Source organism: Tubulanus polymorphus, chromosome 3, assembly GCF_964204645.1.
Source record: "Tubulanus polymorphus chromosome 3, tnTubPoly1.2, whole genome shotgun sequence".
In the NCBI taxonomy this organism is placed as follows: Eukaryota; Metazoa; Nemertea; class Palaeonemertea; order Tubulaniformes; family Tubulanidae; genus Tubulanus; species Tubulanus polymorphus.
The window spans coordinates 11,081,773-11,093,297 of record NC_134027.1 but is presented as its reverse complement, the minus strand read 5'-3'; the positions used below and the strand labels follow the sequence as shown (position 1 = coordinate 11,093,297).

General features: G+C 37.0%; 1 protein-coding gene across 1 annotated transcript; it reads left to right on the top strand.

Moving 5' to 3' along the window:
* The first annotated feature begins 77 nt into the window (after positions 1 to 77).
* On the top strand, positions 78 to 10,881 carry LOC141901594 (translin-associated factor X-interacting protein 1-like). The gene is made up of 14 exons (XM_074788932.1): positions 78 to 218; positions 2,183 to 2,291; positions 3,314 to 3,559; positions 3,993 to 4,127; positions 4,214 to 4,283; positions 4,796 to 5,072; positions 5,672 to 5,845; positions 7,134 to 7,223; positions 7,618 to 7,768; positions 8,127 to 8,255; positions 8,678 to 8,848; positions 9,192 to 9,434; positions 9,859 to 9,965; positions 10,510 to 10,881. The coding sequence occupies exons 1-14, from the start codon at positions 163 to 165 to the stop codon at positions 10,721 to 10,723; spliced, it is 2,172 nt and encodes a 723-aa protein (XP_074645033.1). The 5' UTR covers positions 78 to 162; the 3' UTR covers positions 10,724 to 10,881.
* Positions 10,882 to 11,525: the final 644 nt, after the last annotated feature.

Sequence of the window (11,525 nt, the reverse complement as noted above, 5' to 3'; positions counted from 1 at the left end):
ACGGCTTTGCAAAGGGATATAAATGATTATCAATTTATCATTTCGAGTTATGTTGTCAATAGCAACCAGTCGCCATTTTTACACAAATTTTACTTCCTGGTTCTGTGATATTATCGAAATTTCCTTTATTTCTCATCAGAATATGCGCTGAACATTTTAGAAATGGCATCAGAGCGAATAGCTATTGCCAGGCTACCACCAATTGGCCCGATACCAAGGTAAACAGTGCTGTAACACCTGCAATTAAAAAAAATCTAACTTTTTTACAATTTCAATTCAATTCAAATTTCAATCAAAATTTAGTTTTGATATGTTTATTGATTGATGAAACCACGTCCACGGGGACTTTTCACAATTGATGTATTATCTCTGAGTCCCACGACCATCTCCAGTACCCTAAGGCCGTATAAGGGGATACACAGTCTGCAGGGGTTTGACGATGGGCTTGGATTTTATTTCCGGGTTGTTGATAATCTCGCGAGAATGGCGCTAAATATGAACTGCGAATGAATTCAAAATATCACGGAAATACCTTGTGTTTATATTGTTTATTTATCCGCTATAAAGTTTCGATAAACAATTGGTCGTTAAGAATCATTATCAGACGGTCGTCAGACGGCTATATAAAATAACAAGGGATGAAACGCCTTCAGAGTTGTGCCAGCCAGAAAGTTGGGACAGTCACGTGACTTAACGCTTCTTATTTGACTGAACGCGAACCTGAAGCATATAAGATGGAAACTTTGATACGAAAAATATTTGAGAATAACTTACATTCAAATGCATTTTTTTACTATGAATTATATATTTCATCATAATCTATTCTTTATACAGGGGCAGATCCAGACCGTATTAGCCGTATTGCCCAATACGGTCTAGAATTTTTAAGTGCCCTTCGAAATTTCACCGGCAATATTTTTGACGGCATTATTTCAGCAACCGCTAACTCCGTGTCCGTAATCCGGGCATAATTATAAAATTAATCGGTATATACTGCTGCCGAGAAAGTGAGGAGAGATAATCATATTTGTAAAGCCTTTAATCATGATAAATTAAAAAGGGCACTTTCCTTTTGCAAGGGGCACTCATGCTTTAGATGAGGGCACCTTGTCCTTGCCTTACAGGGAGGGCTAAAGGGGCACTGTTACTTTAGAAGAGGGCACTATATGCGGAAAATGTTGAAGAAAAGGGCACTTTTTTGCCTAATTTTTAAAATTTTAGGGGCACTTTTGGTTTGGAAGATGGCACACGACATAAGGATAAATGTGAAGACGAGGCAATTTTTGCCGATTGTTAACAATGAAGGGGCACTTAGCCGTATTCTGTTTAATTGTTAAGGGGCACTTTTAAAGATTATAGGGGCACTAGGTGAAGTTGGTGACAATCATTCTTTCATGGGTTCGCCAGCTTCATTTTTTATCCGCATCTGTTGAAATCTTGTCTCGAATTCGTTTATTCTGGATTGCTCTGCTAGCCTCTAGAAGCCCTCTAAAAGCCTTTAAATGGTACCATATTTTCAAAATTTTCTGGGGGTGCGCCCCCAGACGCCCCTCTAAGGACTTCGCGCCTTCGGCGCTCGCATTGACCTGGATACTGGGTGTGCCCTAAGATCAGAAAGGTGCCCTTAAATTTCCTTCCAATACTGTCTACCCATCCCCCTGGATCCGCCCCTGTTATAAGTTATTTATTTCATATGAATCATAATCTGACAATTGATATCGGTCTGTGAATATGTTAACTTTTCGTGTTGAAGTTTTAAATGCGATGACGTTATCAGAATGTCACGTGACTGTCCCAACTTTCTGGCTGAAAATTTAAGTACAGCGGAGGCCTGGCGTTTCATCCCTTGTTATTTTATATAGTAGCGTGACGACCGTCTGATAATGATTCTTAACGACCAATTGTTTATCGAAACTTTATAGCGGATAAATAAACAATATAAACACAAGGTATTTCCGTGATATTTTGAATTTATTCGCAGTTCATATTTAGCGCCATTCTCGCGAGATTATCAACAACCCGGAAATAAAATCCAAGCCCATCGTCAAACCCCTGTGGGAGTTGGTCATGATTTTCTCGCATTTGCAGTCGGATCTCACCGCCTGTATCCTAACAATCATCTTTGATGAGACTTTGGCTAGCTTTTCGGGGCTACGTACTATGTTATCGTATTTCTTTCTAGGAATACCAAAAAGGGGATAAACAAAAAGCCAAAATATGATGGATTAAATGGACCTAACTATCAGATGAATGGCTCAAAATATAATCTACCTGAGCCAAATTCATTAAAGGTAAATGTAGTGTTAAGAATGTAGCAATTGAGTTTTGTCCAGGTCCCCAAATGAATATTTTGCTTACCAAATACCATGGTGACCTGATTGTTGGGTGTAAGCTTTAATAATCGGATAGGCTTGACGTAACCACAGTCCAGTTGCTAGTGGTAGGCGCTGCTAGGAAAACACTTGTAGGCCTATCCCGTTATTGTGAAGCTAAACTGTGTAATGATATCATCAAGTGCAGAGATATCACTGCTTATCAGTTGGCCTATTCCAGGTCTACGTAGAAAATATATTCCAAATTGGCGATGAATCAAAGAACATATATATATAACAAGATATTCTGTAATTGGATATCTGGGGATACTCGGAGGTTTAACCCTTTCAGTGCGTCTACACAGCAGTGTGGTGTATGAATCGGTGATGTATTTTGCTAGTACACCGCACTGCGGTGTATGGATGTAATTAGTAATTAGTTTTTATATCTATTGAAAGATGGCAGCACCTGTCAAACATAGTGAAATATTAGTAACTAACGATACACCGCGTCGCGGTGTAGACCCGCTATAGTGGTATTTCGGTTATTCAACACAATAGGGTGGAATTTTTCAAAATTTTCAAATTATCTCCAGCACTATTGCGTATTAATTGCTGAAAGGGTTAAGGACTCCTTGGAGAAATTCTATCCTCATCAAAATTCTACAGTTGATGTATGAGGTTCAGCGCTAAAACTTGCGATAGTTGCACCAAATCTTATATCTTTAGTCAATTTCGGATTCTAAAGAAAATGTATCTGGTGTGATTGATAATTATCATGGGTTGATCATTAGTTATAATTTTCATTTGTTGCATTTATTCCATAAGCTGCCTGTGACATTGAAAGCCTTGCTACTTCAGCAGCTGCGATGTCATACACTTAACAATTAAAATAGGCCCTTTAAAGTTCCGGCATATGGAGGACACTGAGTAATTTGATAAGAGTTAGCGATTAACATGGTGTGTCCACAGTCTTATGCTTTTCATTTCAATCTTTTCAGCCTTATGTCGACACAAATGCAGGCAGTTTAGAAACTTGGCCGGCACATGCAACCGGCCAGATCGGATCAGGCACATCCGTTGGTTTGACTAAGAACAAAGATCTGGTTGTTATCGATGACGAAGATTTGGGAAAACCGCAAATAATTCCGAAACCGCGATTCCTTGAACAGTTGGAATCATTTCTGAAAAAGGAAATCCGTTCACTAGGTGTTGTTGATGTGAGCCCCAGTGAACTTAGATTACAGGTAAGTTCAATCACTTATCAATCGCATTTAGTTCAAAACCTGCAAAATGTTTGAGCATGTTTAAAGTCACAAATGATTCTGGAATTGATTATCTAAACTGAGACAATGTCGAAATGAAGTAAAAACCCACAGTGAAAAACCTAAGTGAGAATTTGACATTTCGACCAAATTCTATTGGCCATTTTCAAAACTGTTTTTGAAAATGGCCAATAGAATTTGGACAGTCACTTGTCTGGAAACTAATGTCGGAATTAACTATTCCGAATCACCTTTCCCGGAATTATTCTTTTGCGGGAGCAACATCATTGTTTGGTGTTAATGTTTGGATGGATTAGATAGCCCTACAAGAAAATGATCTTCTGGCATTCTTTCTTCTAAGATTTACGGTACTCAGCTTTAGCAACCTGCACTCAAAGGGTTTTAAATTTTTCAGGCCCACCGAGAAGTATTTGAATACCTGATTGAAGACTTTAAGACGTACAAACCAATTCTATCGGCGATTAAAAATGAATATGAAATGTTCGTAGCTCATCAAAGAGAGCAGTTACGACAGATGGAACCACTTCGGGTAAATTCCATGTTGTGTTATTTTGATAAGGTTTCTTAATTTATAAAGCCCGTCGTTTCTCAATATGTGATTCTTTATGATTCCAGCAAATGTTGGTCACCGTATCGGAGCAATGTGATCAGAAAATTATGGCGCTGAGAGATCAAGAAAAACAAGGTTTATCATAATGATATTGAAATACAGTTGGTCTGCTTTATGTAGATAATCTGTAATCCAAATAACTATCTTAGATTCGGAATTCCACCATGTTCGTTTGGGTGGCCGAGACTAGTTCTACCAGTTGATTTGAAAATCACTCAGTTCAGTTATGAACCAGGTCTGGCTTGGTCAATATGGTGCCATCCACGGCCAATAATAGTTTAAAGCATATGAGTACTTGGTTCTACCATAAAACTAATCCTTAATTTTGATAGGATTCATTTTTGGTTAGTATATGAATTGGAAGCGTCAGTCAGTCAAACGAACACTTCTAGTGTATGCTGTAAGTCAAGCCCATTTAGCTGACATGCCCGATAGGATCAGAGATGTTTTAAGCCTTAGATAGAGGGGCTTTGTAGAGCTCTGCCCAATGAGCGGAGGCTTTTTCAGAAAGTTTCTTCAATTTTGAATTGTCAATACATCATTTGTTTTGATTGCTCAAATCTAATACTTTATTTGCTTTGATTCAGACATGGTTGACTTGAAAAAAGAGAATTCAACTTTATTCAAGCGAATTTCTGACATGAAGAATGAGCAGAAAGATCTCCAATCGCAAGTGGCTAAATTACAAGAAGAACTGGCAGCCGAATATCTGAAGTACCGCGACGAATGCGACGCCCGAAAGTTACTGGTATCGGATATCAATGATTTACGATATCAACAGGAAGATATCGCAATGGCAAAACAAGGAATGAAAGAACTGGAAGAAGAGGAGATCGACCCAGTTACAATGAGAATAGCCTTGAAGTAAGTCAGGCAAAATATCCCAAGGATGGATCCAGAAAATTTCTGGGGGTTAACCATATTCCAAAAAGGTTTTTTTAAGGATTAATTGGTGGGACTTAAGTTGACAGGAGATTGAACATTTGGGTTTTTGAGATTGAATCATTATTGAGCAGTTAGAAAAACCAGAACTAGGTATAGTCCTTATCTAGCTGTTAAACAGATGAATTGTCACAGAAAACACCACTTTCATTTCACAACAGCAGAGCTGTTTTCGAATAAGACTTTCTAAAAGAGAGAATGAAATTTTCAGACTGGTACAATTCGCATCCTTTTATTTCTTGGAAGAATATGCCTTTAAAGCCCTTGGAAAACTGCTGTGTTCCCTTTTTGTTGTTTTCCGTCTATTGATGGAACCCAGTTATTTTGGGAAGTTTTGAAGACGCTTCAATGGATTGTCTTTATATTTGGATTATGCATGTATCTATACCTTTGACACATCTGCAGCCCAAACACTGACCCGACCAGAATCAAGAACGCCAACTTGCAGCCATTATGTTTCAGCACTTTTTCGGCAATAGTTGAATTTATTGCGGAATGATTCGTTTTTATTTTCTCTATAGAAAAGCTAGAGAAGACGAAGCCAGCGCTAGCCGGCGATTGAACGAAATGGTTGCTAATTATGGCGATGTCATACCGCGAAGAGATTTCGAAAGTTTAGAGAAAAAACATATCGCATTAGAAGAAACGCTCGAAACATTGCGTAAAGATTTCGGCATATTAGAACAAGAACACGCGTGAGTATTTGAAAACGGATTATTGAATTTTTGGGCTTAATTGCAATTTTGTTATTTGGTGTTTGCGATTAGGACAATAATTTGAACTAAGCCGTTTTAAAATGAAACGTTTTCATGGAACTGGATGTGGCCAAATTCAACTCAAAGAGTTTGAATTAATCACTGGCAATTTTCAATTAGTTGACTCAAGAGTTAAGTCAACTCAGATCTGTGGAACTGGGCCCTAGAAACATGTTATTGAAAACTTGAAAAGGCGTATTTCCATAGGACTTTGCCACTGCAAATCGAGGCTAAATTTATACAATTCTAGAGAATACCTGAGAGAGTACATTCTGTTGTTAGTGCACAGTATCAAAGTTTGGTATCCCAGTTTGTCTTTGATTCAAGTTTCTAATCAAGAAAACACATGTTAGTGAAACATCATTACAACATATGTTTTTGCATTCGATAGAAGATCCTATTGTTTTCATGATATGAATAATCCATGGTTCTATTGTTTTAAAAAAGGCAGTTGCTATATTCACGCCACTCTCTCTAATGATATTCAATAACTTCCTGTGTTATGAATGTTTAATGTAGCCTGTCCTATCCTTTCCCTTATAGATATAGCCATTATGTTTGTAACATTCTTCTTTTTTTCATGAAACATTTCTGATGGCATAAGGTTCACAACATTTACATAATTCAATTCAAGATTTTCAATATCAATCAGTAAAACTCGTTATTATACGGTTATATCCTTACGGATTGAGGTGAACAGAGCATCCAAATAGAACACGTTAGTCAAAGTCCATTATCACGCCATCCTTTTTAATACCATTCTTTAAAACGCCAATTTCTCTATAACGCCATTTTTCCATTGGTTCATAGCAGTGGCATTAGGACTTTCAATGTATAAAAATGAAATAACCATACAATTGCAACAAACGACTAATTACACAGCTTAATACAAGTGATGATGATGATAATGACATAAGGACCCAGCGTCAGTATAAGATATATAGCAATCCAATCAATGTTGATTAGGCTAAATAGCGACAATCAACGACAACATTGGTATATTTAGGCTAAATCATAGATTATTAAAACCTTCAGAAATAAATTTAGCCGTGATGCTGTGAAGCTTTGGATCTGTTGATAATATAAAGACTTTTTCCATGTTCCAGTAAACTAGATCATTATAGAGATATCATACAGACTTTTTCAACATTTGTGAATTTCACTCATTCTATTGCGAAGTGATTTTCATCTTCTACTACTTTATTACTGTTTACGTATATATTTTCAGGAGTTTATTGGATGTCCATAAACAAGTAACTCAACAGAGAGATGAATTTTATGCAGAATGTGAAACGTTGAGACGCAGCGCAACTCCGAGGTGATTATAAATGAAAAAACCTCACCCACTGAGCATTTCAATTCACCTAAAACTGATAAAAGTGGTCCTTCCAATCCCACAGCTACATAGAGACTGAAAATTCTCAAATTTGTGACCAAATATCATCATTTCAGCGATCATCAGCACAAATTTTGTTAAAAAGTTTTATATTGAGTAAGATGTAAAATGAGTTCCATTAAATTGCGATCCCTGTGAACCACCAATCAACTTTCATAGCCTCATGAAGTATCATGTTCATTGAACCAGGATTTTTGACTTTGGCTTTAACAAAGTTTAACTGTATGCTACGGTACCACCGATATAACCATGGTGCCTGTGGAATATTTTAACATTCCCACTCCTATTTATATATTCGGATATCTTTATTTTTCAGACCAGATTGGGAGAAATGTGCCGATCATGTGACGAAATGGAAAGATTTGTCTGAAAATAAAACTAGTAATCAACTGGTTGATGTATTGCTGAATGAGATTGCCGGCGGCAGTATGGGCGCTGCAGATGCAACAGAAAATTTCGAAGGAAGAGTAAGTACAAAATTTAGGGACCAAACATGTATACAGAAAAAATAGAAATCTAACCCATCATGCATAGCAGTAAGTTAAACAAACCTGTTTATGGCTTTATGTATGAGCAGTCCCTTATTGATATTTTTCTTGTTGTTTAAAACCCACTATATACAGAATTTAAAAGATTGAAATCGAAAATTCTATTTATCAAGAATTAAAATCAAAATATATGACGTTTCGAACTATCATTAGAGATCCAGTCCCACACCTGATGATGATCTCTAGTGAGGGTTTGAAATGTTGTGTATTTTGATTAACCTGATGGTTAGTGCTGTTAGCAGACCATAACTGTACACTGTTGGTTAACTGTTAACAGGGTACGGAGGAAGGTGTTCCAGAACATTTACGATTTGAGGGTGAAGTCAGAAACCGTAAAATAGCGAAACGAGATTGTGCACTATTGGTACAAGACATTTGGAAAGAGAAACTTGAATCCGATAATCAGGTGAGTATAATGGACTATTCGTTATTAGGCTACTTTTTTAACTCTGGTTGAAATAAAGAATTTTTCAATTTTCATTTCTTTTCTATCCCCTTTCAAGTTCTGATGGAATTATTTAATTAATGATTATCTATGGTGTATCAGTGCGGTATTCTTATTGTCGCTGGCACTTCGAAGTTTATACCCAATATTTTGAAAATCTTCACATCGCCTGCTTAAAAAGAGTGATTGTTTTTTTCCCAAACCACAGGACTAGTAAAAAGTCCCTATCCAATAATCCTTAACACCAATGATTAAGTTACTAACTATTCTTCGCCCAAAATATCTAAAAGAAAAAGTCTATAAAAATAGCAATTGGAAAGATTTTTATGGGATGATAAATTACTGGTCAGTTGTTATTCCCAGGTTTTTTCATTGTAATTCAGTGTACAGATGGAACAAGAAGAAGCATGCCTGATTTCGTGGCGCAGTACCTGAAACGTATATTCGGATTGGAGCAGATGGTGATAGAATGGGGTTATAATCTGCACGACGCATGTGAACGATACGCACATGACGAAAGATTGGGAACATTTTACGGAATTCTTACTGGAGATGTAAGTAGAGAGACATCTACATTAAACTCAGGGCAAATTGATCAATGGGTTCTTATCAGCATTCTGCCTAACCTTCATAATTTTGAGCGTCCCATTTCTTCATTTTATGTTGAAAAGGACACCATGTGAAAAAATATGGAAAGCGCACTTAATGTAAAAAACAAAGGCACAATCTTTATGAAAAATTCTGAAAACAGGCTATTTTTCTTGACAAAGGGAACCACTATCAGAATTCCCTTTTATTATTGATTGCTCTTAATATCATTTCGGCAAGACCCTTAGATCTTCTTGCCCTTCGAACCGCCCCTGTAAATTTCTGATATCTTGATATTTTGTTGTTCAGGTTGATGAAGAGGTGTATCACAGTCAAGTTAACATGATGTCTCAACTCGCCGACCATCTGAAAAAAACTGACAACGAAAATGGCGGACAGAATTTCCTAACGAAGGATAATTTCAAAACTGCTTTGCAGCAGTTTTTCCCGGATACCAATGAGGAAACTGTAACAGCTTTCATTCAAGCAGCCGAACAGGAATTAGATGCAAAAGAAATGGAAAATATCGAGTATCTGAATCTATTTATGGTGGTCAGTTTTCTTTTTTCACATAATTCCTTTTAAATAGCATGATTACCACTTTTAATTTCTGAAGGTGTTTTTAGGAAACTGAATCTTTGTAAATTGATTCAAGTTTACGGCACTTGTAGCATCCTCGCTCACCGGGGTTTGATTGTCTCCTGCTGGAACTGGCACCAATCAGTGTGGTATTGATAGAGCATATCTACTGGTGATTGAAAAACAATGCATCTGATTGGCTAAATACATAGACTGGTGGCTGCTCAGTGGCCAACTGTCCACCCAAGAAATCTTGGGCAGTATAATAGACTAATGAAGGGTCTGCGGCCAGGGTTTGTGTTGGCATGAGCATCAGCCGGAGGCATTCAAACCCTAGCAAGTGAGGATAAGTAAGCAGTTGGCAGGTGATTGCATGATAGATTGATCTATTTTCTAGGATGACGAAGGACGAACAGGATTATTTTTAGATGAGATCAAAAAACAACTGAGACAAGATCGTATGAATTATATAGATGAAATAAAAATAGAATTAGCTAATGTTAGGTGAGTGTAATAGTCAGTCTCAGAACATTTCTCAACACAATGGATCAACCACTGCCCTTCACACACCTAATTCAGTAATTGAGACTTAATGTCACTTAGCCATGAGCAGCTTAAGGTCTTCCCATCATGGGGGTTCCTTCTACAGCAACAGAAGAACGGTGTTCGATGGATTCCATTGCAAGATTTATTGGCCATTTGCCTCAGCCATGATGCATACTTAAAAAGCTTTTAAGAGTATACATCCTAAACTTCAGCGTTGTCCAGTAGATTTGCTAAAGTACAGGGGTGTATGCTGGTAGATGGTTGTGAGGACCATCCATTGCCTGAAAAAGGATTACTTTTTCATTGCAAACTTTACAAAGTTACCCTGTCATCTACCATAGAAATCATAATTATGATTATTAAATTGTAGTTTTATCAAATCAAAGACAGTGTCTCTGCCTTTGATGATGAGTTTCATTTTAAACATGTACCAGTAGTCTCACTGAAGTATTATTTTGCTATTTTCACCCAGGAGATTTGAAATATAATTCTATTTTTCCAGTCAAGGAGATCGAGTCGAACCGAATGATGTGAAGAGAGCGATCACTTCGGTTGATCCCGAGATCGATTCACAGCAGCTAGATGCGTATCTATCGTGGGCGTTTAAATGCAAGAAAGACGAAATCGACCAAGCGGAAGGCGGCGATATTGAACAAATCTGCGAACGATTACGAAACGGAAACATTAAACGTATCGGCAAAAAACTTACTCCATGAATTACCAAGCAGTAATGCAATGTGAATAGTAACCATTAATACATCGATATCATGTATGATAATTAAAAGACTATATCATAAATCCGTCCATATTTTTTGTATGGTATGTATGAATATTCATATGATGTGTTAAATTATTCTCATTAAATTTTCCATTATTTCCAGTGTGATTTTTTAACTAAGAAAATAAATGTAGACTATTTCTATACATCAGTGTTGTTGTCATTGGTCCTGATAGCAGTGAAACTAGCAACTTTGTTCCACCCAAATTATAATATGAACTGCATGATCTGTGGTCCCCTTTCTGCTCGAGAAAAGCTCGTTACATCATCCACTACACTAACTTCGGTGGTCATTGCTGGCATGGTGAGATATTCAGTTTCTGAAAATCTTTCAGCTGTTAAAGCAGTCATTATTTTTGTTTCGTCAAAACGTGCTGCATATGATCCATCAAATCTTTCAAGTCATGATTGTCCGCTGAAAGTTTCTTAAAAGTCACATCAGCTTTGGTGATTGTTGTTGGGACAGATTGAACATTGTTACACCCTATGTGATATATTCAACTAAATTACATTCAATGATCATCCTAAAGTTTAGTTGTTGATATCTACTTGTATGGTCCAAGAAGTTAAATCTCCAAAATCAGTCAAACATTAACTATTTGTTTCAGCCCAACATCACTATACCAGATACTGCACAAGCCGTCAAATTTTGATTAAGTCAATCGCATGTCCGCTTCCCATATAACTAAATTTAGATCATCCACGAACTAAGGTGACATGAGAGAGATAGGATAGAAACA

Bases quoted from the DNA above. Each gene is read 5' to 3' on its own strand.
- LOC141901594 (XM_074788932.1), top strand. From the start codon at position 163: ATGGCATCAGAGCGAATAGCTATTGCCAGGCTACCACCAATTGGCCCG. The intron at 4,128-4,213 runs GTAAATTCCATG...TTATGATTCCAG, and splicing joins GACAGATGGAACCACTTCGG to CAAATGTTGGTCACCGTATC. The intron at 7,769-8,126 runs GTAAGTACAAAA...AACTGTTAACAG, and splicing joins CAGAAAATTTCGAAGGAAGA to GGTACGGAGGAAGGTGTTCC.